The 26809-nt window shown below is 39.6% G+C and overlaps 1 protein-coding gene across 1 annotated transcript in view; it reads right to left on the bottom strand.

Moving 5' to 3' along the window:
* Positions 1 to 4965: 4965 nt before the first annotated feature.
* LOC121008168 (cytochrome P450 2K1-like) overlaps positions 4966 to 26809 on the bottom strand; it is a 32388-nt gene continuing 10544 nt past the window's right edge. Inside the window, exons 2-9 of the mRNA XM_040440559.1 lie at positions 18073 to 18235; positions 15880 to 16029; positions 14410 to 14570; positions 11003 to 11176; positions 10549 to 10690; positions 6312 to 6499; positions 6010 to 6151; positions 4966 to 5210 (exon numbers count right to left, since the gene is read on the bottom strand). Coding sequence (XP_040296493.1) covers positions 5023 to 5210; positions 6010 to 6151; positions 6312 to 6499; positions 10549 to 10690; positions 11003 to 11176; positions 14410 to 14570; positions 15880 to 16029; positions 18073 to 18235 — 1308 coding nt within the window. The 3' untranslated portion in view covers positions 4966 to 5022. The remainder of the gene's footprint in view (positions 5211 to 6009; positions 6152 to 6311; positions 6500 to 10548; positions 10691 to 11002; positions 11177 to 14409; positions 14571 to 15879; positions 16030 to 18072; positions 18236 to 26809) is intronic.

The following is a 26809-nucleotide window of genomic DNA, read 5'->3' as shown; positions in this document are numbered from 1 at the left end:
CACCACTGTACTATTTGTTACACCGTTTGTTCTCCGTGTATGTCCATGTCATGTGTTTTTGTTATCTGTTTGTATGTGTTTTTCATGTTGATGGGAGTAGTCCTTGTTTACAAATGTGTTCCGCCCTGCAGATTTTTGTAGTTTGCATTCCCTGCTGTGAGTCCAGCCGCTGCCGTTTTTTATTTATTCTTGTGTCCCCTTTGAGTAGAACTGTGTTATACTGTGGATTGAGAAAGTTGTTGGTTTGCGGAACGGGTGACATTGGTACATGGTTTAGTGGGATGTCACGATGTGCAACCAAGGTCTCTGATCGATACGGGTAACACTGTTTTGCTCAAGGTTTTTGTTTTCGGTAGGGCTGTGTTATATTGGGGACTGGGGTGGACAGACAACATTGGTGTAATGTTGCACTGTGCACTTACGTTCTAGTCCGATCAGGTGACACAGCTCTGATTGGGATTGGGATTGGATACAGAATGATTGGCAGCAGAGTGTGGCCTGTGTTGGTGTTGTGGAGTCCTGAAGAGTCAAGGCAGGAGTTTTTCCATGGATTCTGCTGGCCTCCACAAGACAAGATGACAGGGGGAAATCAGCCTGAGTACATATGAGTAAGACAAGGATACAGTGCCATCAATAACAAGATGGTGCTTGGTCCACATCTCCCCTCGAATATCTTAACCTATTAGTGTGGCCATCCTTATCTGTGGGTGCAGAGGGATGTGATCCAGAGGATGCGATCCTCTGAAGGTAGGGTGCTCAGACACCAGTATTGGTATAACGAGGGGTCCTGTGAGATGAAGGTCAGCCCAATACCTTTCTCTTCACTAGAGTCAAAGGTATTGGTGCTGGTATTTGGCAATTAATTGCATCGTGAGGGGAGAACTCCCCCAGGAGTGTATGGTATTTTCTTTCGTCCTAGGTGTGGATACAATGGAGCAGGAGAAAAGAGCCCCAACTACGCCCAGTTAAGAAGGTGGATATCCGACCAGATACCTCTGAGAGCAGTGAGAAGCCGAGTCTCTGAGATGGGAAAAGACTCTGCTGTGTCCTGACTGCGTTGGTTATCATCTAAAAGGGACTTTGCTTTTCAACCTGCCCATCCACCCAGTGACCCGGGTGGTCCTACCTTGGACTGTCAATGAACTGACATCGACAACAGATGAAAGGACTGGCCAAGTACAACCACGCCAGTCAGAGTCCTATACTGATGAAGTCAGGGGTCAAGGACTCAACTCTGATTTGGGCCTGTGACCTTTGTAATTTGTATGTTTGTTAATTGTGTACCCATGGACACTCTAGGTGCAAACATGTGACAGCCTATACTGAGAATTGCCCAAAGTACCGCGGTGAGTTACAATATGGCTGCACACACATAGTCGTTTCCCATTGACATGTGGGTCTGTGATCTACCTGTGTCTTTGGAGGTGTAGAGAGATATGCCTGGTTGCATGAGTTTCTATGGATACACGCACTAAATTTAATTTGGCGGTGTTGGAAGGGGGAGGAATGTGATCTGTTTTTGTGTGAATGGGGAAAAGTATAGATCCCCTAGGGACTTTACCAAGTTCATTTGTCACTTTAACTCCAAGAACGGTGACGCTTGTAAGGGTTGGACTGAATGTCAGATAGGGCGGTGTTCTTTCCTGCAGTTAGAATTTAGGTACTATGACATCGCCTCTTACTCAGAAATTCTGACCTGCCTTGTAAAGACCTACGTATCTGTCCATGGGAGAACCTTCTCAGCGATAGATTCTTCAATCAATATGAAAGAAGAAGTGTCAGATGAAAGTCGTGCCTATACGGTCGCCCGTATCCCAGATGGTGACAGTGAGGGTGAAGCCATCCCAGAGTCTGACCAATAAAAGAAAGAAAGTGATACCTGAATGAAAGGAGAAGGAGGTGCTACGTGAAGCCATCCCAGAGTCTGATCCATAAAAGACGAAGATCGGCACAATCCCTCCAGCATTGCAGTAACCCCTTTACTGCTGCCACCAATATTAACCCATGAGGTACTCCTAATACCCCTGCCATGATTTACCCCTATTCACCCCTGGCCTGCATTGTGTTCCCTGTAGTATAACCCTGGCCTGCATCGTATATTAACCCTTGCAGTGTCACTATTGTGTTTCCCTATAGGAACAGTATAGAGCCAGGAGGGTGGGCTGCTAAATAACATGTGTGTGTAAGTGTATTTTTAGGTAGATTTGTGGGTTGGAATTGTGTATTGTATTGTGTAGTGTAGTTAGGTTTGGATTGTAGTGTTGTTGATATATTACTGTGTGCGACTATAAGGATATATATTTATATGTCCTTTGATATAAATATATATAGTTATAGCAGTAGACTGTAGATGTGTAATTGTTTTAATAAATATACTTTATTATTCATAATACAGTGTATAGTGTTTTTGGTAGATGCCACAGTAGTAACATAGTAAGATAGCGCACGTAGTTCAGGTAATAGGTAAGGCAACAAGGAGGTAGTTAGTTCTTTTTACGGTATAAACAGACAACTCATGCCTATTTATGAATATTAATTATTGACATTAGCCAAAATATTAATAATTAATATTTTCTTTAACAGGAGCTCTGTCTCTCACTGGAAGCTGTTCCATGTTGACTTTAGTTTTGTGGTGGGGCCCGTTCTAAATTTTTCCATGATTTCTGTGTATACCCCATGGCAGCTGTTTCATCACTTTTGTTATTCTGTGGCATGAACCTGTGTAGGGTTCCTCTCTCCAGAGAAACTGCAAGCCTAGGGGAGGAAGGACCCAAGTTAAGAAGCTAAGAGTCTGGAGAATAAAAACCTGAGCCTAAAAGATTGATACCACGCATACTGTAGTTACTACACATAAGGAATCAAGAGGACCGTCAAGTCTTTATTTCTCAACTAGTAGAATTGGACAGCACTCGGTATAGTATTTGTAGTACATGTAATAATGTAGTGTGAGTACACTCCAGAAGACAGAATTATACAAGAAAAGCATTCTAGAAACACACTTCTTACTTCTTTTGCTTCACAGTGTATTGTTGCCTGCCCATAAACGTTTGTCAACTGATTTATATCATCATATATTGGTTAATAGATGCTTGTGGATGGGCCTCAATGTATCCTGAATTTGCCAGTATGTATTAATTTACTTAAAGAAGCAAAGGGCGTGCTGGGATGTTACATATTTCAGTTTTTATTTTTGGGTTGGAGATACATTTTAGCAAAGCTATCAATGCCACTGAAACTAAACAACAACTTTTGATTAAGGTACATTAAGATAACTGGTGTCTGGTTAGTATGAGAAAAAACAAATACCATACCATAGTTAAATCCCATACAGGTTCAGTTTGCCTGCAGCACATACGCTGTTTATACATTTTTAATACCACGTACAAGAGTTGATCCCTCAATAAAAGACCAAACATTTGTTGGGTAATCAGCACCATGATTATACACAGTAATGGTCGGGCAAACAAATGTTCATAACTGATCATTGGCCCCTAGTCCACTATAAATTGTAAGCCGTGCATTGTTTGATTGAATAACATAGCTATTTTATTAAATCTCAGCCTGATAGAACGTTAAAAAACGAAATAATAAATTTTATTGATAATACTTGTCTAAAAGATAATTACGGGGGCCTAAACAGCCACTCGGGTTTACGTCAGGCCAACAGGATACCATGCATGTATAGAGGGACTGGGGTATATGCCATCTACATGCCTTGTAGCCTGATAAAGAACCTGTGGTGCACACTCGTGAAATAAACCCTCTAATATTCTCGTTTTGGTATCTCAGTGAGTATTTGTCACCCCCAGGTGTAGTCCGACAGCGAATAGAGGCAGGTCTATACTGTTTCAAAAGGTCACCTAATGATTCAGCCTACCAGTGTTCCTGTCTATTAAACCTGGATACACGGGAGCCGTGACCTGGAACCATAGAATAATTTGCTACAATGTATCAGCACTGTGCACCTTTATTCGAAGCGGTAAAATCCATACAGTTCAAGACAAGTGAAAAATCGACGCGTTTCGTATCCCAAGTTAACGATACTTACTCATGATATAAAATGCTATCTGTGACTCTCCCATATAAATACACCTCCTCTAATCACACACATGGAAAAACATCATTACATGGTAAACTGGTATGGGCAGATCACAAAACATGGAACAAAAATTCCAGACTTATACAAAGGAGAAAAAAAAACAAAAAATATACCATTTCGCCTTTTGGTATATTACTCATTACATGTGTGGGATGACATGAAGTGGCTAGCAGTGTGGTATTCCCTGCAGTTTATTTTCTATAAGTGGCAGAGGAAACCTTGGTTTTTGTGTCCTCTATATATAGTCGCAGATCTAAAAAGGTAATGCAACGTCGGCCATGGTGTAGAACAAAATTCAATGAATCTATGTTGCTGTTAAGATAATCTCCAAAAGGTGGTATGTCCTCTACATCACCTGACCATACAAAGAGCAGGTCATCGATTTAACGTCCATACCACCTTATATTATGGAAAAGGGATTATTAGTATCAAACAAAAAATTGCTCTCCCACCATGCCATAAAAATGTTTGCTATGGAGGGTGAAAATTTAGTCCCCAAAGAAACACCAGAAACCTGAAGAAAATATTTGCAATCAAACATAAAAACATTGTGTTTCATTAAAAAATCAACTGAAATACAGACGAAATCCTGCAGCTCCAAAGTATAATTGCTATAACTGTCCAAAAACTATTTGAGAGCAGAAATTGCCAGATTGTGAGGAATGTTAGTATATAGTGAAACCACGTCGGCTGTGTTCCATGTGAAAACATCACACCATTCAAAGTCATGAAAAGATTGCAAAACTGTACGAGTATCTTTGAGGAAACCTGGTATAAGCTGCACTAAGGGTTGAAGGAGAGTGTCCACCCATTCTGAGAGGCTTTCAGAGTATGAACCTATTCCTGCTACTATTGGCCTCACATTGAAAAATATAATCAACAGCAGCATTATCTTTTGTGTTGTCTTGCTTGTTCTGCATTCACTAATAGTTTAGCTTGGCACAAGTCTTGTATGGTGTGGGGACCAATGTGAATCCAATGCTGGGAACGAGGCTCAAATCTTCTCTGGAAACTCCTGGTGGTGGATAGAAAGTAAACGCCTGAAGAAGTGCAGTGAAGAACAGGAAAAGTTCCATCTTGGCTAAGCTTTCCCCAGCACAAACTCTTTTTCCTGCAGAAACAGAATATAATAACTGAACCATATGTGTTTCATGTCATTTTAAGATAAAAACATTAGTTTTGTAGGCAGGGGCAGATTGGCCATAGACCTTACAGGGAAATTTCCCGATTGGCAGATGCCCAGGGCGTCTACTGTGTCCTCCTCATGGCTGGCCAGTGGAAGTTTTTGGGGATGCATTTTATGCTGCTGATGACAGTATTTTGTGATGGACTGTAATATTTGGCTCTGTTGAGGTGGTATAATGTGCTCTCCAGTGCTGATGCTGATCTTCATGAGTAGAGGTACTTGAGGGTATGCATTTAAGGACATTTTTAACTACGGGTTCCTATTCCAAGTGATTGTAATTGGGTGTCATTTATCATTCTGAAATACAACTAAATTAGGCATATTACAGGTTCAGATTGCGGTGCAACGGCTAGTTGTGGCGCAATCTGCGACTTCTCCCCACTCACGTCAGGTCAAAAATTATGGGCGTGGTGTGGGCGGTGAAGGGGACGGGCCCGTCTCATTTACCATTTTCTATGCCTGTTTTAGTCTTAGAGCAAGGTCTAAATGTAAGACAGCTCGGAAGCTGTCTTACATTTAGAACTGACGCTGGATGCGCCGAATTATGGAGAGGCCTTCACCTCTTCATAACTTCGGCATAACCACCACCGGCTTAGCGCTTTATTAAGAGCGGCGCCTAAAACGCCAGTCCTATAAAATGTGCCCCATTATTTCCATTGTTATTATAGTCATGAGGTCAGGGAAAGTTAACTGTGCAATTATTTATTTCATTGTCATTACAAACCTGCTGAGAAAGGCATAAATGCATCATTTCGGACAAATTTCCCATCTTTATCCAAAAAGTGATTGGGATTAAACTGATATGGAGTTTTCCATTGAGTTTTGTCATACAGAACTGATGTCAGCAATGGAATAACCTCTGTACCCTGTGAACAATAAATCATCAATTATCTTTTTTTTTACTATTTCATTTTCATAATCTGTAATTATTGGGATAGCAATGTACCCCATTGCGGTCCTTTTCTTTAACATTTATTGCATACTTGTTAAGAGGTATTATAGGGTTATTTTCTTTACTAAACTCACTTTTGGGATGCAGTAACCCCGAAAATACACATCCGTTGGAGTCGTGTGTGACAGGTTCAGTGGAACAATATTGGCAAACCTTTGTAGTTCATGTATTACTGCATCAGTATAAGGCATTCTCTTTCTATCTTCTACTGTCGGCAACTGTCCTGGTTTAAGATGTGTTTTAATTTCATCCTGTACCCTCTCTGTAAAGCAAAAGCAAATTATTTTGTTACATAGTGGCATGGGGCACCGCTGCCTTCTCAAACAGAGGATAGATCATCAGTTTAAACAAACTGCAGAACCCCTTTTACCATCTGATTAGTGGGAGTGCTGGCAGTTGGGTTCCTTACAATCTGATATAGATGACCTATCCTGAACGGCAATTAGTGTTTTACGAGGTGGATGATGATGATGAGATACAGTTGCCAATAAGTCAACCGCAATTAGTGTCTCAAGAGGTTCATAATGAGAAAGAGACACAGTTGTCAATAACTGAGGTTGTTGTTAGCTCAACAAGTCAGGAGGATAACCAGAGTGAGGAAGTGGAAGAGGAGGTGGTGGACTATGAAATCACTGACCCAACCTGGGAATGTAGCAAGACGATCGAGGACAGCAGTACAGAGGGGGGAGGGATCCGCAGCACCGCAACAGGCTAGGAGAGGCAGTGGGGTGGCAAAATGGAGAAGGCGGGCTACACCAAACAGGCCCGCAACTGTTCCCCGGAGCACCCCCTTGCGGCAATCTCCCTTGCCAAGGGGTAGGTGTTCCACAGTCTGGCGCTTTTTTGAGGAAAGTGCGGACGATAAAAGAATTGTCATTTGCAACCTGTGCCGTACCAAAATGAGCAGGGGCGGGAACACTAGCAACCATGCTGGTCCCGAACCATTTCGGTGGTGTTTCCATCAATTTCTGACCTTTTCCTGTGAACCAGACACCCTCCCCTCTTCAGAGCAGGGGGTGTCTGGTTTAATGCTCTGGTTCTCCCATTGACTTCCATTGTGCTCGGGTGCTCTTTAGAGCACCCGAGCATCCCGTGGTTTTCTACTCGAGCACCCAAGCACTTTGGTGCTCGACCAACATTAGGACTTATGCATTGTTTCATCCTTTAAAGTGATGTTACTATGTTAGCAAAAAGCCAAATGCTCCACCAAAAACACACATACTATATATCCACTGTACACGGTGGAGAACTGGAACATTTAGAAATGTAGACAATACAAATTGATAAATTGTGGCTCGTCCTGAAAAAACTGTGAAACCTCTTTGAGTTCACCAACCAAAAATTTATTGATAAATGGTCTTCTAGAAAATTATCTTCTCAATAAAGATGGCCAATATGCTATACATGGAATATGTCACAGTAAATCTAGTCAAGAAAAAGGGGTGCTCTTATCAAAGAGGTGCTTGTTTGGAGAGGTTTCGCCTCTGTTCATTCATAGTCTAAGACTAGTTTCACATCCGCAATGCGTTGTCCGGTTTTGAGATCCGGCACAGGCTCTTAAAACCGCAGCACAACAACAGTTTTGTCCCCATCCATTGTCAATGAGGACAAAACAGAACGAACCGGAATGGAGTGCACCAGAATGCATTCAGTTCTGGTTTGTTGCTTTCCCATGCAGGACACAAAACTGCTGCAAGCAGCGTTTTTGTGTGCGGCATGAGAAACTAAAGAAGCCAGTCAATGGTGCTGGAGCAGTGTTTTTTTGGACACAAAAAAACTAATTTGGCACCCATTGACTTACAATGGTTTTAGTGACGGTTTCTTAATTTTTGATATAATACAATCCATTCTGAACTTATACAGTCGGTTGTATTATTATAACGAACGCGTTTTGCTGTGGTTTTGAGATCCCATGCCGGATCTCAAAACCGGACAGCAAAAACACAGATGTGACAGTAGCCTTGGATAACCTTTGGGAATGAAAATATACAAAGCTGGAGCAGATTCATCAACTGAAGGTCATAATGACCAAAGGTGGCTTTGCTGACTTGTATGAGGTAATTACATACAGTTGCAAGAAAAAGTATGTGAACCCTTTGGAATTATATGGATTTCTGCACCGATTGGTCATAAAATGTGATCTGATCTTCATCTGAATCTCAACAATAGACAATCACAGTCTGCTTAAACTAATAACACACAAATAATTAAATGTTACCATGTTTTTATTGAACACACCATGTAAACATTCACAGTGCAGGTGGAAAAAGTATGTGAACCTTTGGATTTAATAACTGGTTGAACCTCCTTTGGCAGCAATAACTTCAACCAAACGTTTCCTGTAGTTGCAGATCAGACGTGCACAACGGTCAGGAGTAATTCTTGACCATTCCTCTTTACAGAACTGTTTCAGTTCAGCAATATTCTTGGGATGTCTGGTGTGAATCACTTTCTTGAGGTCATGCCACAGCATCTCAATCGGGTTGAGGTCAGGACTCTGACTGGCCCACTCCAGAAGGCGTATTTTCTTCTGTTTAAGACATTCTGTTGTTGATTTACTTCTGAGTTGTCCTGTTGCAACACCCATCTTCTGTTGAGCTTCAGCTGGTGGACAGATAGCCTTAAAAGGAACCTGTCATGTGGATATTTGATTATAATCTAATTAATTATATACAATCATTAACTACTAAAAAGTACCTTAGATGTATTCACTTACTGGTGTGACAGATGGTTACCTCATAATATACACACAAAGATGCCGCATGCCGCATGCTAATGAGCTGATTGGAGTCCGGCGTGATGTCATTGAGTCCAGCGTATATTTAATTCAGAGCTATAGCCACTCCCCTGCCCACCTGCTGCTGATTTCTATGGAAACAAACTGTCACTCAGCAGAAGGTGGGTGGGCAGAGTCAGGAGCTCATGAATATTCATGACTCATCATTATCAGCTGGAGCTTTTCAATACAAGATGTTGGCAGATTGACTGGGTCAATTAAAGAAAGTGACCCAACATTGTGCTAAGAGAATCAATCACTTATTTATTTTGCCCTTAGTTAGGACACCATAAAACTGGTGACAGGTTCCCTTTAAGTTCTCCTGCAAAATGTCTTGATAAACTTGGGAATTTATTTTTCCTTTGATAATAGCAATCCGTCCAGGCCCCGATGCAGCAAAGCAGCTCCAAACCATGATACCCCCACCACCATACTTCACAGTTGGGATGAGGTTTTGATGTTGGTGTGCTGTGCCTCTTTTTCTCCACACATAGTGTTATGTATTTTTTCCAAACAACTCAACTTTGGTTTCATCTGTCCACAAAATATTTTGCCAGTACTGCTGTGGAACATCCAGGTGCTCTTGTGCAAACTATAAACGTGCAGCAATGTTTTTTTTGGACAGCAGTGGCTTCCTCTGTGGTATCCTCCCATGAAATCCATTCATGTTTAGTGTTTTACGTATCGTAGATTTGCTAAAAGGGATGTTAGCATATGCCAGAGACTTTTGTAAGTCTTTAGCTGACACTCTAGAATTCTTCTTCACCTCATTGAGCAGTCTGTGCTGTGCTCTTTCAGTCATCTTTACAGGACGGCCACTCCTAGGGAGAGTAGCAGCAGTGCTGAACTTTCTCCATTTATAGAGAATTTGTCTTACCGTGGACTGATGAACAGCAAGGCTTTTGGAGATACTTTTATAACCCTTTCCAGCTTTATGCAAGTCAACAATTCTTAATTGTAGGTCTTCTGAGAGCTCTTTTGTGCGAGGCATCATTCACATCAGGCAATGCTTCTTGTGAAAAGCAAACCCAGAACTGGTGTGTGTTTTTTATAGGGCAGGGCAGCTGTAACCAACACCTCCAATCTCATCTCATTGATTAGACTCCAGTTGGCTGACACCTCACTCCAATTAGCTCTTGGAGATGTCATTAGTCTAGGGGTTCACATACTTTTTCCACCTGCACTGTGAATGTTTACATGGTGTGTTCAATAAAAACATGGTAATATTTAATTATTTGTGTGTTATTAGTTTAAGCAGACTGTGATTGTCTATTTTTGTGACTTAGATGAAGATCAGATCACATTTTATGACCAATTTGTGCAGAAATCCATATCATTCCAAAGGGTTTACATACTTTTTCTTGCAACTGTATGCATTCAGTTTTTTATCTTTATGTTTTTTTCCCATATCAAGTCACACCAATTCAAAACCACAAAAAGGCAAGTAAATGAGAAGGGGATTATTAGAGTAAATGGAGGCTTTACATAGTAATACTCAATAATTAACAATTACTATCTAGCAACAGTTACGGTACTTTGAATCTCCGGGTACTTCATCATCAACAAAATTCCCCAGCGGATCGTTGTAGATGTAGTTTCAGTACCAGCGGCGAAAAGATCCAGGACTGCAGAAATCAGATTCTCCTCATCAAAATATGTCTCAGTTTTTGTTGACTCCTGAAAACACATCACATGAATATTCTACATGTTACTCACTATCCATAGCCTTTCCATTTCCAAAACTGTATAGTAAATTCTTTGCATCAAACTAATAAAAACCTATCTCCTCTGCTTTTATGGGATCTTTACCTCTTATGTTCTTTTTACAGGAAACTGTAAGGTTTTAAGTGTAATTTTCTCACGATTCTCCAAGCGCAAAGGACTAAGGCTATACAGCATGTGCCAATATTTATGAGGTGATGGTAATGTCGATCTATTAACGTTAGATTGTGCTGATATGCACTACTATGGGAATCAAACATAACTCACCTGTTCCTGTTTCATAAGATATGCATCGATGTATCCGGTGATGTCATTGGCACTGAACTCTACTCTTCGTTTCTTTACACAGTTTAGAATAAAATCTTTTAGATTTCGTATGTTCTGCATTACTTTGTTGTGCAGACCCAAAAGTGATCCAATGAAGGGATAATAATTATAAAGCTGTTGGAATAAATAGATCTTATTGTAAAAAAAAAATACAGACCTGTTTAATAAAATGTGTCTTTTGGAGCAAGCAATAAGTCACGCTGCCTTCAGATATAGAGCACATCAGTAGCACAAATTTTTTATTTACTAATTTGTCAAATTTTATATTTAAAGGAGTTGTCTGGGTTCAGGGATGAACCCAGATACCAGCTGTTCTTTATTCTGTTTTTTTTTATTTGTTGCGCAACATCTACATTGGTATGTATGTTCTCCCCATTTTGCTCGGGTTTCCTGTGGATTCTCCACTTTTCTCCCACACTAAAAAAGCATATTGATCTGCAGATATATGAAATTGTTTCCAGTATGTATTTGGGTGAGAGGCAGGAAAATTGCATATAAGCAACAGGTAAATACATACCTAAAAGGTCTATCTGGCCAGTATTTATATATTTTGTTTAGAAATGAAAGAAACAAAATGATCAAAATGGCATAAAAAAGAATTGATACTCACCTCAGTGATCCCCTGCTCAATTCCAATGCTATCCAGGTCCCCGATTGTCTTTAAATACCCCCTCAGCCAAAAACTGTCTGCAGAGGTAGCTGCCAGAGTCAGTGATTGATCTGAGTGGTCTTTTCCTGTGTGTCAGGAGGGGCCAGTAAGTAGAGATCAGAAGGCAGGGGACCAGACAGGTGAGAATATCTTGTTTTGTTTTTTTTTGGCCATTTTGAACCTTAAAAAAATTCACTGGCCAGACAACCCCTTTTAAGGTAACCTGTCATCAACTTTATGCTGACCTCACTGAGGGCAGCATAAAATAGTGTCCGAAATGCTGATTTCAGCGGTGTGTCACTCATGAGCCAAAGGTTAGTGGTTGCCGAGAATCAGCATCATAATCATTGCAGCCCAGGCCTTGAAAAGAGTCAAATCTGCTTGAGAAGAGTCAGTTATTCATAATCTCCTCCTCTCCTGCCCATCTGCTGATGATTGGCAGTTCTCTCCTAGAGAGAAAGGAAGAAAACTTGGTAGAAGACTCAATCATCAGCAGGTGGGCAGGGAGAGCAGGATTTCATGAATAACCATGACTCTTCTCAGGTGGCCGTGACTCTTTTCCAGGCCTAATGAAGAAGTTGCAGAGCAGCACAAATGGACCTCTCGACCAAACCAGGAATGCAACAGCCGCGATAGGACCACAGATCCACAGCAGTCCCAAAAACAGTGGAAAATAGCAAACAGGGATCACAGCAGCATGTCCGGTGTGTCTGTTTATTGGAAGCCAAGAGTGCACACACAAAAAAGTACGACATTTCGGCTACTCAGTAGCCTTTATCAAGTATTATCAATACTTGATAAAGGCTACTGCATAGCCGAAATGTCGTACTCTTTTGTGTGTGCACTCTTGGCTTCCAATAAACAGACATACCGGACATGCTGCTGTGATCCCTGTTTGCTATTTTCCAAGCCTAGTCTGAAATGATTGTGATGTTGGTTCTCGGCAACCACTTATATTTAACTTTTAAATGACAGACCGCTGAAATCAACTCACCTGTCTCTACGTTATTCTGCCGTTAGTATGGGCAGCATAAAGTTGATGACAGGTTTCCTTTAAATTTATTTATTTCTTCAATGAGTTTTACAAAGTTTCTTTGACCTACAATGCACTACGAGTTGTAAGGTCAGAAGGGCCTGTAGCTGGCCAGCTAAGACCTGTCCTAGGTTGCTAGTATAGCTCATATGTGTATACAGCTAAACCTGCCAATAGCCTTCATACAGTTCCTATGTTTATGTGTTAAATATAAAAGCAGAGTTATTTACTGTGACATCATGTTTTGGGTGTAATATAACTGTTATATTTTGTGTTCACAGAAGCAGAAAAAGATAATATGCCTTTAAGATTCATTTTGTAATGTAAGGTAAGCAGTGACACAGCAGAAACAACAGAATGCATAGTGTTAATCTGTTGTTGCTAGACCAAGTCTAGACCAATCACAGCCAGCTTCTCACACAGCAAGAGTTTTCACCAATCACAGCCAGCCTCACACACAGCCTGTCTGGGAATTCCCCCAGCTCCTGCTGCTAGAATCATTATTCACCAGAGACAGGAGCTGAAGAAACATTCACTTCACTGAGAGCTGAGTTTTATGGGAACAAGAGGCCAATATAGTTCCAGCAAATTGCAAGCATACTGAGCCATACAATTGCATACAAATTCAATTGCAAGTTTCAAATTGCAAGCATACCATTGCAAGCATTCAGATTCGATATTGCAATCCAAATTGCATACAACCCTACCAGATCATACTCAACCAATCTGCAAATAGTCACTGCTAACTGCATACTGCAAGTGAACAGTTAGACCTCAGATATACCTCTCTCAGAGAGATCATAAAGTGCTTAAATAACTTAAAGTGAGAGTACAGATACTCAAGAGAGAAATATATCCACCATTTTATGTTGAATGACAAGATTAAACAGTTGAACCACCATCTTATGCATACCGCCATTTTGTGATATCTTTTCAACACGTGTTATGTACATGGACTATCTGCTGCGGAGGCGGCAGTGTTATATATGAAGAAAAGTTGAAGTTAATAAAGAAGTTATTTGAAGCATTTGGTGTGCTCTTTAAACCTACTGTTTCCATAGAACGGCGCTAGAGGAATTAAAGAGTAATAGACAGTCTGGTTAGACTAAAAGTCAGAGATATCAAAATTCTTCTAATGCCACAGTGCAAAAGGCACTTCATAGTGCTGCGCCTGCCACAGGGCCCACCAGAGCACTAGAGGAGCCTCTGGTGGGCCTGTCTCTGAAACCATAGTGGGCCCCCAAGTTTCAGGAGAAAATTCCCATTTGGAGCTGCCTTTGGAACTAATCACTTACCACTAGTTTTTTTTTTCTTTGATTAAAAACCTTTTAGACTTTATTGATTTTATAAAGAGGTTGGGCCCTAAGAATAATTTCCTCTGGTGGCCCCAAGGAACCCCATGCAGAAACTGACAAGGTGATACCTAATATTCTTCGTATATGGCAAAGTGAACATTCTTCCACTCATAATACACCTAGACCAGTGATGGCTAACCTCTGGCACTCCAGCTGAGGTGAAACTACAACTTCCATTCATTTCTATGGAGTTCTGAGAACAGCCAAGTGTGCATCGGAAGTTGTAGTTTTACCACAGCTGGTGTGCCGGAGGTTAGCCATGACAGACCTCGACCCACACTGAATACATAACATCAGTAAATTTTCTTACCACCACTTTGCGTGTACCAACAAGTTTGGCATTTTCATCTAACAATCTGATTAATTTTCCAAATGTTGGGTCATCATACTCAAACCTGTTCCCAAAGATAATCGAGCAGATTACATTGGATACTGCACTGTTTACTAACAGGTGTGGATTGAATGGTTTGCCTAGAATAAGAAAAATATAAAAATCATATAAAAAGAGTGAAAAAGATTATATTCTATGAAATGTCATTACTGTTAATTTATGACAGAAGGCTTCTTCTCCAACCTCCATAGCCAATCTGTAGCAAATCTCCAAAGTGCTACATGCATATTTTGTTGTGGATTTGCAGCAGACGTCAACTTTATAATGCATCCACAATGAACAGTATAAACAAGCTGAATATGTGAAAATCTTAACAGCAAACCCTCAATGGAAAAATATGCTACATGTGAATGCGGTTTTGTAGCACTGTATTGTATATCTGTTGCAGATTCTCAATTTGGGGTCGATAGTTACTGTACATATGTCCATCAAGTTCTACATTTCTTGATCATCTAACTGTAAGATTAATTAGAACACTCAAAGCCAATTATTAGTGGATAAGCAGTTGGTCTTTTTTTAAATGCTGACCTAGTATCTGCCATTACTTCCTCTTGGGGTAGGGCATTTCATAGTCTGACTGCTGTAACTGTAAAGAATCCTTTCCCGAATTGGTGTCCAAATCATCTTTACTCCAGAGTCCACACATAATAAATGATCCCCTGGTCCTTTGAACAAGTCTTAGATCAAAAAAATATCATGCCAGTTCTTTGTATTAACCACATGTTTTTATGTATGTAAATGAGATCACGTCTAAGGGTCTATTCCAAGCTGAATAATCTAAATTTTTCTATTTAATAATCTAGTCTTCTACCTTTCAACCCTCCCCAGCATTCCCATATCTTTTTTAGGCCTTGTTCACATTCCGTGTCCGTTTGACGTCCGTGTAAAAATCTATTTGTGTTTCATCAGTGAAGATGTCCTTGGTGAAGGATCCATGTTTTGTCCGTGTATCTGTTTTTCGCCATCTGTATTCCATGGACACTGCTCAGCTGAAAATTTATTTCCAGAGCATGTCCTGTCAGTGGTCAGTGAAAAACCGGCCAAACGCAGATGCCAACATGGACCAAAGTAGTGCATGTCTCCTTGATACTTTCACTTACCAACGATTAGTAAAAAAAATACTGATGTGTGAACAAACATATTAATTTCAATAGGTATGTGTGCCGTCCTCAGAAAATGCGAACAGCAATCGTCAGTGAAAAACGGAAATGTGAACAATGGCTTAAAATGTGTCCAAAATTAAATCCCATATTCAAGATAAGTAAGTCACTATTTTCTGTGCAAATAGAACTATCAAATATAGAAGGTAGAATATGTATAACTCAGTTCATGGCTTTGAATTTGGGAAGTATAGACAGAGGGTAAGATTGGTATAGGCATATATCTTACCATTGTGAGATTTAAAGCTTTCTGTAAGGACAATTACTTCATCTTGAATTTTGGATTCTACGGATTTCTTCCCCATTCCAAAGTCTCGAAGTGTTGATAATGTGAACCTCCTCATAGATTTCCATAGTTCTCCATTGGAAAATATTACACCTAAAATATATTTATATGTGAACAAGGAACTATAAAACTTATATGATATAACTATAGATGAGCAAATTTCATATTTTGAAATGCGTTCACTCTTCGTTTGGTGGTTTTATTAGCTTATCTTTTATTTGCTCTTCTTGGCTTTTCTTCACATTCCTTCATTCATTTTTTCATTGCTACCTTTCTTTCATTTTTCTCCTTCCTCTTTTCTTCTACTTTATTTTAGATATGATTTCCTGTTTGTAGGTCATTTTAAGTCCACTTCACTCTCACATTTAAACAAGAACTTCAAAAGAAACAAGTTTAGAAATTAAAGTTTGATTTAATTTTTTCAGTAATTCTGGTGAAAGCAGAATTGCGTTATGGATTTCGTAACACCGGACCATAACGCCATTCTATGACGGAATTCCTAACAGAATGCCTTTAAAGGCATTCCGTTTTTCATTCCATTTTAATAGAAGTCTATGGGCTGCAAAACGGATCGGTCACATTTCTGTTATGCAGGGGAGTCCTCTCCTGCATAACGGAAATGGGATGGATCCGTTATGCAGCCCATAGACTTCTATTATGACGGAATGAATAACGGAATTCCTCTTAAGGCATTACATTATGAATTCCATCATAGAATTGCGTTATGGTCCATGGTAACGGAATCCATAACGCAATTCTGCTTTTACCACCAAACAAAGCGTGAACGAATTTCATAACATGAAATTTGCTCATCTCTAGATATAACAAATCACACTGGGCAGAACATAGCCTTGTGGGAATATAGCTAGAAAAATGTAATCAAACATGAATTTCTAAACTTGTCTCTTTTGAAGTTCTTGTTTAAATGTGAGAGTGAAGTGGACTTAAGATGACCTACAAACAGGAAATCATTTCTAAAATAAAGTAGAAGAATAGAGGAAGGAGAAAAATGAAAGAAAAAAGGTAGCAATGAAAAAAAGTGAAGGAAGAAATGTGAAGTAAAGCCAAGAAGAGCAAAAGAAAGATAAGCAAGTAAAACAGAGTAAGGAATAAAAAGGAAAAAGAATGCTGATAAAAGGGCAAGAGAATGTAGATGAAAAATAAGAAAAGAGAAAGAAAAGTAAAGTAGAATTATGATGAAAAGAAGAAGGAACATAAGAAAGGAAAAGGAAGAAGAAAGCAAATGTTGACAATGATGAAGCAGAGGGAACAAAAACTAAAAGAAGCTGTGTAAGAAATAAGGAAAAGGGAGAATAAAGTAAGCAGAATAATGATGATGAAGAAGAAGTAGTAGAGGAAGAAAACAAAACAAAGAAAATTAAAAAAGAGAAAGTGAGGAAGGAATAAAAGAAAAGGAGAAATAATTAAATTGACAGTGATGGAAAAGAAGGACGAAAAAGGAAGAAGTAGAAGGTAGGTAAGAAAATGAAGAAAGAGAAGGAGGAAAGTAGAATGAAGGTGTTGATGGTGTAGTAGAGAGAAGAAGGAAAAGGAAGATGATAAAGAAGTTAAGAAGAAAAAGGAAATAGAGTGAAGTTAATGGTAATAATGAAGTAGAGGAAGAAAAAATTAGAAGAAAGCGAAGGAAAAGTAAGATAAGAAAGAAAAAAAGATAAAAGAACAAAATGGAAGAAAAATGAAGTTGATGAATGAAGAGTGACAATGACTACTGTTGCTTTCTATTTGCATTTATTATGCAATTCATTTCTAAAAATTGGTCAGATGTTTGGAGTGTTCTCCTTCTGACCAACATTTTCAGTTTAGGTGTGGCTTTATTTCAGACACGTGTACACCATGGCCAATGTTAGTTCACAACTGGCTATATTGTAGAAGGGTCACAACATTTAAAACATTTTAAGTAAGATCTGTAGGATGTTCCTGTTCAGGGTGGTTCTTTTCCTATTTACAGTATTTGCACAAAATTCTATACATCAATGTGACATTTTTGTGATTCTTTAATTAGTAGGATCAGCAACAGTCACTAGAGTATCTAAAAGTAGATTGCTATATATCCTACTCTAATAACGAGCTTCTGTAGATGACTTGTAGGATTCATAGAATGTACAATATAATTACCATGTCTGTTGAAGGCTAAGTCAAATATTGGAGTATTTGCTCTTTCTCCAAAATCTTCAGCTCGGGTGACAAGTGCTTCCTTCACAGCCTTATATCCAGAAAGTACCACTAATTTCCTGGGTCCTACATGCAGAGTATAGATTTCCCCATATTTCTCAGACAGCTGCAAAATATAATAATTTTATTTAAACATAAATTTATATGAATTGTTTTCCATTAAGATGAAATTGGAGTCCACAAAGTGTGGGATGAATGCAGTATGTATTCAGCATGCCATATGTATAAATTCTCGAGGGCTTCATCAAGGTAACAAAGCCTTTGTGCAGTTGTCCCTTGTTCCCTTTACTGTGTTGGAGGAATATAGTGTCATACACTGCTCAAACAACACCGTACACTACCAGATTACAGTGCCCCTGCAATGCATATGATCCAAAAATATATTCCCATAAATGTCTATCACCTAGCTGGCTTAAACAAATATAGTTAGGATATTGTAGTCAACTTTGGTTCACACAGCATACTTAGATCTTTAGGTCACTTATACACCTCTGCACAGATGCTAGTGACATTTTACTAGCATTTAGGAAAAAAACTGCAAGAATTGGCAACCCCCTCTTTAAATGGAATGTATCACTTATACCCTTTTAATAATTAAAACCATATACTAATATATTTGTTTTTTCTAATCAGTATTTTATTTTCTAATTGTAGTTTTTATTTTCAATTTTCTGCACAAGATTATGAGGGTAGCCATCTTACCAGAGCTGCTTCTTAGAGATATGCTTTACAGCAACCACATGGACTATTGAACCTGTAATCTGGAGATGACTCATTGACTCCTATAGGAGAGTGTTGTGGCTATCTTCTGTGACCTGTGCAGAAGTCATTGTGCAGGGAGGGAGAGGAGGGGAGCTACGATCATCACCTGTTGTGAATGTTGTATCCTGAGTTATCTATAAATACAGTAGGTGATATCTGTTACTGTAGTCCTGCCTTGGATGATATTGAGATGACTACTGAAAAGTAATATTTACAGATGAGGAAGTGTCATCCTATTAGAAGGCTTAAGGGGCAGAGTGAAAGCTGCTGAATTTCCATATTGTTTAGCTATAGGTACTGACATTGAATTGAAAAAAATTGACAAATTCTTAAAACTATACTATGCTAAAAATTTGATTCAAGCAAAAGGTCATTTTCGGACTATACATTTGAGGCAAGATACTGTGTTTGGTGTTATCATGCACCTGAGATAATACTCCCAGAGCTGCCAAGAGACACTAAAAAGTGGGACATGGCAAAAGATAAGCTCAATAGTCCTTAAGGCCAGTAAGCGTAGACTATAGAGAAAAGGACTAAATCTAGAAATCTCAAAGCCAGAAAATAAAGGTCATGGTTCTCAGGGGACTGTAACACCTCCTTTGTTCTAAATATTGATGAGGGTCCAAGTAAGAATCTTCCCTCTAAACAATGGACGCTTAGGGAAATGTATCATCACATATCATTGTGGCTTTTTGTGCAATTTCAGCCCTGTTCGCCACTTTTTCAAAAAGCAGATGGAGTGAGTGGGGAGTGGGTGGTGTGAGATCTGGCATAGATAGCCCTGCACATTTATTATGCTCTACCTCTTGAAACTAATATAGATTTTACTTAAACTGTATATCACCCTCCCTTGCTGGTGCTGGAGCAAAGACTTGCACAGATGTGGCACATCTGACGCCAGCGGGGGATAGATTAAGACCAGTGTAAACCGCCTGTCTTAAAAAATGTTCCCCTTATGACCGGGCTTAAAAAAGGCCTGAATGTCCAGGCAATTGTTTCGTGATTTTGTGCACGTGATGGTTTAGTGACCCTAACTTTTTCATTTGTTGGATTATCAAAATATATTTTGCAATGTTTTTTACTTGACATGTATGACTTTTTATTAATATATATATTACTTTTTTTTGATATTTTTAAATATTAAAACTGACACAAAAATGTATTATTGCAATGGGTTGTGTGATGATGGTTTTGATATATTACATGTATAAGTTTGAATGAACGGGACGACTATGCTGATGTTTCTGTTAGCAATGGCATTCAATAATTTTTGCACTTTTTTTTTATAATTTTTTTTTTTAACTTACATTTTAATAGATTTTTGGCACATATGTACCCCTGGAGGTCATTAGAAGACCTTTGGAGGACACTGCCTTTTTTTTTTTTCACTTTTTCACTCACACCACAGGATCCCCAGTTATAGGGTAAAACAGCCCCCTGAGGGGGAATTACACACAGACAGAGCTGATCAAGGTTTTCTTAGACCCTGCAGCTCTGCTGCTGCACCAAGACACCCAGCGGTCATGTGACCACTGGTACTAACAGAGGAAGCGTCCGAGCCGCTCCTCCACGATATCCTACCGACACAGGAGAAGGCAAGTGCAAATTCACAGACATTCCTTTTGGGAAACTGCAAATATTATATAGGCTGAAGCCTTTTGGAGTCCTGTCAATGATGTGCACAAGCTCAATAGTCCTCCATATTCATGAGCAGAGAAGCTGCAGCTGCAGCCCCCTCCTCCCTATATTCTGTTTACTCTTATATTTCATGATACATTTTGTGAGGGCACATGAGTGGAAAAGTGCTACTGCAGGTCTCGAAAAAGTGAGGAACATCAAACATTAATAATTCCAAGGTTTCATGTAATGGCATGTACTGTGATCCTTAACCATTGAGCTGTCTTATGTACCTGTTCACTGATCCAATGCAAACACACCTTCATTGTTTGCTATGAATAAGCAAATTGCATGAGGCTTGGATTCATACCAATTTTTGTAGAGTTTAACTGCGGTCACGACTGTAAATAGGGACACTGATAATAAACTATGTAGGCATATCAAATGTCTATGTGTTTTGCCCCAAAGTATTTTCAGATGTTAAATATTAACTATCCTCCAATTCAGGAATCTTTTCTGGTCCGAGGGCCACATTATCTGACCGAACCTCTCCCAAGGGCCAGCCACAATGAAATGTAAAGGGATGTTATCATCTGAGACCAAAAAATGTATGCTAGGTGCCAGTTCCACCTACCAGGAGAATGGGTGTCCTGTTCTCCCCATTGACTCTACAGAAAAGACAATAAGATGCATGCACGCAGCTCTCTCCATTGTACTGTAGTTTATGTGAGTTGCTAAAACAGCTGAGTGATTCACTTACTTCCATGCATGGCCACCTTTGCACCTCATCTTCGTCTTTCACTAGTGGCTAGAAATGAATTTGATTTGGACGCTTTGCAGATTTTTTATTTGTTTAGTTCTGAATTAATTTGTCACGAAGCGCGTTAAATCAGCTATATATGCTGGCCTGCAGGCAGAGTGTATCTCGATGTACATGAATGTGCATTGCAGCAACATGCATAGCTAGTTCTTTTAGGTAGTAAAACAGTTATTGTGCGTCAGTATGACAGGCAAGTCTCATATAGTAGATGGATGTATGCATCGCCGGGCAGGCCACCAACAGTCCTAACTAACCACTAACTAAACAAAAAAAAAAGCATACAGCAGTCTTTAGTAAAGAAAAAAAACAATGTACGCCCCGGCAAGACCTGTGTTCCAATGACTCTTTAGTGGAACAAAAGAAGGACATGGAGGCAGTGCCAATTATATAGTGGTGAAAAAAAGGTTCTTTTAAGCCATGTTGTGGCAGTGCAAACACATGCTTTTGATTTACTTATATTAGCTGTAAAATGATTGTGTGATTGTGCGTCACTATTAGGCTTAGGCTTAGGTTCACACTTCACTTGTTTGGTCAGTTATGGGTCAAAAACACAGAACAGGTGCAGATCTTCTCATGATACCTTATCTAAGAGTAGGATTGTCTCCTGATTTTGGCTCACCATACAGTAACAGTTGGAATTAACTGACCAAATAACTGAAGTGTGAACTCGACCATACAGGTCAATGTTAACATCAGGTATAATGTACTTAAAGGGGCTGTCCGAGTTATATCTATATATGTTACGGTGGCTTATAACATTATTAAAAATACATTTGAAATTTACTCACATAATTTATTCTGCCGTGTTTCTGAACGGCCGATGGGACCAGGCTCCCGCAGTGACGTCTCGTGTACAGGCTTCTCCCTGCCTTAGGGAGTGGCCCGGCTCTGTACATGAAACCTCAGAGCCTTGTGTGCCCACCCCCCTCTCTCTCCTCTGGCATGCGCGATCCTTATCAGTGCCGGCAACGGGGCGGAAAGATTCAATGGTGTGCCCGCTGTTTAGTCCCCGGGCAGTGGGAAGAACACTCTGACCTATAGTAAGGGCTTACTTCTGCACTGCCACTAGGAAGGACAAGAGCTGAAGGGAGGAGTGGAGCTGCTGATTACTCGGTGCTGTCTGCCCGGTTTGCCATCTTGGCTGACTGAGAAAACACCTGATGATGTCTCCCAAGGTGCCGATGATATACTGCCAGTCTTCTTCTTCCTAGTCATGCCAAGCAGTGCCAGGGTCGGTAAGTGTGTGCGCAGATTACTGTTGGGTGGCTGGAACTCCATACTTATGCCACCTCACACCACCATGCTGAAGCCATGCCCAGTGACCCAGAAACAAATGTTTTTACACACAGTGAATGCTGTTTAAAAATAAACACCTCCCCCAAATAAAATGGCAGAATTGTGTTTTTCTCTTTTCCACCCCACAAAAACCTTTTTTAAAGTGTTTCAGTACACTGGCCCAGATTAATTTATTTATAGGTTAGATAAATATAGCTTAGATATACTGACAGACCAAAAGTTTGGACACACCTTCTCATTCAAAGAGTTTTCTTTATTTTCATGACTATGAAAATTGTAGATTCACACTGAAGGCATCAAAACTATGAATTAACACTTGTGGAATTATATACATAAGAAACAAGTGTGAAACAACTGAAAATATGTCATATTCTAGGTTCTTCAAAGTAGCCACCTTTTGCTTTGATTACGGCTTTGCACACTCCTGGCATTCTCTTGATGAGCTTCAAGAGGTAGTCCCCTGAAATGGTCTTCACTTCACAGGTGTGCCCTGTCAGGTTTAATAAGTGGGATTTCTTGCCTTATAAATGGGGTTGGGACCATCAGTTGCGTTGAGGATAAGTCAGGTGGATACACAGCTGATAGTCATACTGAATAGACTGTTAGAATTTGTATTATGGCAAGAAAAAAGCAGCTAAGTAAAGAAAAACGAGTGGCCATCATTACTTTAAGAAATGAAGGTCAGTCAGTCAGCCGAAAAATTGGGAAAACTTTGAAAGTAAGGGCTATTTGACCATGAAGGAGAGTGATGGGGTGCTGCGCCAGATGACCTGGCCTCCACAGTCACCGGACCTGAACCCAATCGAGATGGTTTGGGGTGAGCTGGACCGCAGAGTGAAGGCAAAAGGGCCAACAAGTGCTAAGCATCTCTGGGAACTCCTTCAAGACTGTTGGAAGACCATTTCAGGGGACTACCTCTTGAAGCTCATCAGGAGAATGCGAGTGTGCAAAGCAGTAATCAAAGCAAAAGGTGGCTACTTTGAAGAACCTAGAATATGACATATTTTCAGTTGTTTCACACTTGTTTGTTATGTATATAATTCCACATGTGTTAATTCATAGTTTTGATGCCTTCATAGTCATGAAAATAAAGAAAACTCTTTAAATGAGAAGGTGTGTCGAAACTTTTGGTCTGTACTGAAGATATAGCTTAGATACATATAGTTGTCATATAGCTTAGATACATATAACTGTCATATAGCTTAGATACATATAGTTGTCATATAGCTTAGATACATATAGCTGTCATATAGCTTAGATACATATACTTGTCATATAGCTTAGATACATATAGTTGTCATATAGCTTAGATACATATAGCTGTCATATAGCTTAAATAAATATACTGGGCAACACTGCAGACAAGGCAGAAAAGCGGAGTGCCAGCGGCTACGGAAGCGATCCAACATCCAAATAAATATAGGAATGAGAAATTCCACGGCACTTCCAAAAATAAATAGTGTGTTTATTACACCAGACGTGACGTTTCGGTCCTCTCTATGAAACCTTTTTCAAGCAAAACCCTCATATAGCTTAGATACATATAGCTGTCATATACAGTTGCAAGAAAAAGTATGTGAACCCTTTGGAATGATATGGATTTCTGCACAAATTGGTCATAAAATGTGATCTGATCTTCATCTAAGTCACAACAATAGACAATCACAGTCTGCTTAAACTAATAAAACACAAAGAATTAAATGTTACCATGTTTTTATTGAACACACCATGTAAACATTCACAGTGCAGGTGGAAAAAGTATGTGAACCCTTGGATTTAATAACTGGTTGAACCTCCTTTGGCAGCAATAACTTCAACCAAACGTTTCCTGTAGTTGCAGATCAGACGTGCACAACGGTCAGGAGTAATTCTTGACCATTCCTTTTTACAGAACTGTTTCAGTTCAGCAATATTCTTGGGATGTCTGGTTTGAATTGATTTCTTGAGGTCATGCCACAGCATCTCAATCGGGTTGAGGTCAGGACTCTGACTGGGCCACTCCAGAAGGCGTATTTTCTTCTGTTTAAGTAATTCTGTTGCTGATTTACTTCTATGCTTTGGGTCGTTGTCCTGTTGCAACACTCATCTTCTGTTGAGCTTCAGCTGGTGGACAGATGGCCTTAAGTTCCCCTGCAAAATGTCTTGATTAAATTGGGAATTCATTTTTCGTTCGATGATAGCAATTCGTCCAGGCCCTGACGCAGCAAAGCAGCCCCAGACCAAACCATGATGCCCCTACCACCTTACTTTACAGTTGGGATGAGGTTTTGATGTTGGTGTGCTGTGCCTCTTTTTCTCCACACATAGTGTTGTGTGTTTCTTCCAAACAACTCAACTTTGGTTTCATCTGTCCACAGAATATTTTGCCAGTACTGCTGTGGAACATCCAGGTGCTCTTGTGCAAACTGTAAACAGCAATGCAGCAATGTTTTTTTTTTGGACAGCAGTGGTTTCCTCTGTGGTATCCTCCCATGAAATCCATTCTTGTTTAGTGTTTTACGTATCGTAGATTCGCTAACAGGAATGTTAGCATATGCCAGAGACTTTTGTAAGTCTTTAGCTGAGACTCTAGAATTCTTCTTCACCTCATTGAGCAGTCTGCGCTGTGCTCTTGCAGTCATCTTTACAGGATGGCCACTCCTAGGGAGAGCAGCAGCAGTGCTGAACGTTCTCCATTTATAGACAATTTGTCTTACCGTGGACTGATGAACAGCAAGGCTTTTGGAGATACTTTTAAAACCCTTTCCAGCTTTATGCAAGTCAACAATTCTTAATCGTAGGTCTTCTGAGAGCTCTTTTGTGCAAGGCATCATTCACATCAGGCAATGCTTCTTGTGAAAAGCAAACCCAGAACTGGTGTGTGTTTTTTATAGGGCAGGACAGCTGTAACCAAAACCTCCAATCTCATCTCATTGATTGGACTCCAGTTGGCTGACACCTCACTCCAATTAGCTCTTGGAGATGTCATTAGTCTAGGGGTTCACATACTTTTTCCACCTGCACTGTTATTGTTTACATGGCGTGTTCAATAAAAACATGGTAACATTTAATTGTGTTATTAGTTTAAGCAGACTGTGATTGTCTATTTTTGTGACTTAGATGAAGATCAGATCACATTTTATGACCAATTTGTGCAGAAATCCATATTATTCCAAAGGGGTCACATACTTTTTCTTGCAACTGTAGCTTAGATAGAGGTAGGTGTCATATAGCTTAGATACATATAGCTGTCATATAGCTTAGATACATATAGCTGTCATATAGCTTAGATACTTATAGTTGTCATATAGCTTAGATACATATAGCTGTCATATAGCTTAGATATATATAGCTGTCATATAGCTTAGATACATATAGTTGTTATATAGCTTAGACATATATAGCTTAGATATAGATATAGCTTAGATATAGATATAGCTTAGATACATATAGTTGTCATATAGCTTAGATAGATATAGCTGTCATATAGCTTAGATACATATAGTTGTCATATAGCTTAGATACATATAGCTGTCATATAGCTTAGATACATATGGATGTAGTATAGCTTATAAACATATAGCTGTCATATACAGTTGTTTTCAAAATTATTCAACCCCCACTGAAATTGAGTGTTTTGGCCAGTTTGACATTGATTTTGATCATTTCAGTCATCTTGTTTACAATTAAATCAAAGAGGCACTTGTAAGTCAGACAAATATAACATAACATTTATAATGAAATAACCACAAATGTCTTTTCTGTGCTCATATCATTATCAGTTTTATTCAACCCCCAAGTGACATTTTAGTACTTAGTACAACATCCTTTTCCAGTTATAACAGCTTTTAAACATAAAGCATAGCTTGACACAAGTGTCTTGCAGCGATCTACGGGTATCTTCGCCCATTCTTCATGGGCAAAAGCCTCCAGTTCTGCAACTGCTTTCTTTAAGTCCCACCAGAGGTTCTCAATCGGATTTAAGTCTGGTGACTGCGATGGCCACTTTAAAATGTTCCAGCCTTTAATCTGCAACCATGCTCTAGTGGACTTGGAGGTATGCTTGGGATCATTGTCCTGTTGAAAGGTCCAATGTCTCCCAAGCCTCAGGTTTGTGACGGACTGCATCACATTTTCATCCAATATCTCCTGGTACTGAAGAGAATTCATGGTACCTTGCACATGCTGAAGCTTCCCTGTACCTGT

Source organism: Bufo bufo, chromosome 7, assembly GCF_905171765.1.
Source record: "Bufo bufo chromosome 7, aBufBuf1.1, whole genome shotgun sequence".
NCBI lineage: Eukaryota > Metazoa > Chordata > Amphibia > Anura > Bufonidae > Bufo > Bufo bufo.
Note: the sequence above shows the minus strand (reverse complement) of the source record. Positions and strands in the feature narration are given on the sequence as shown.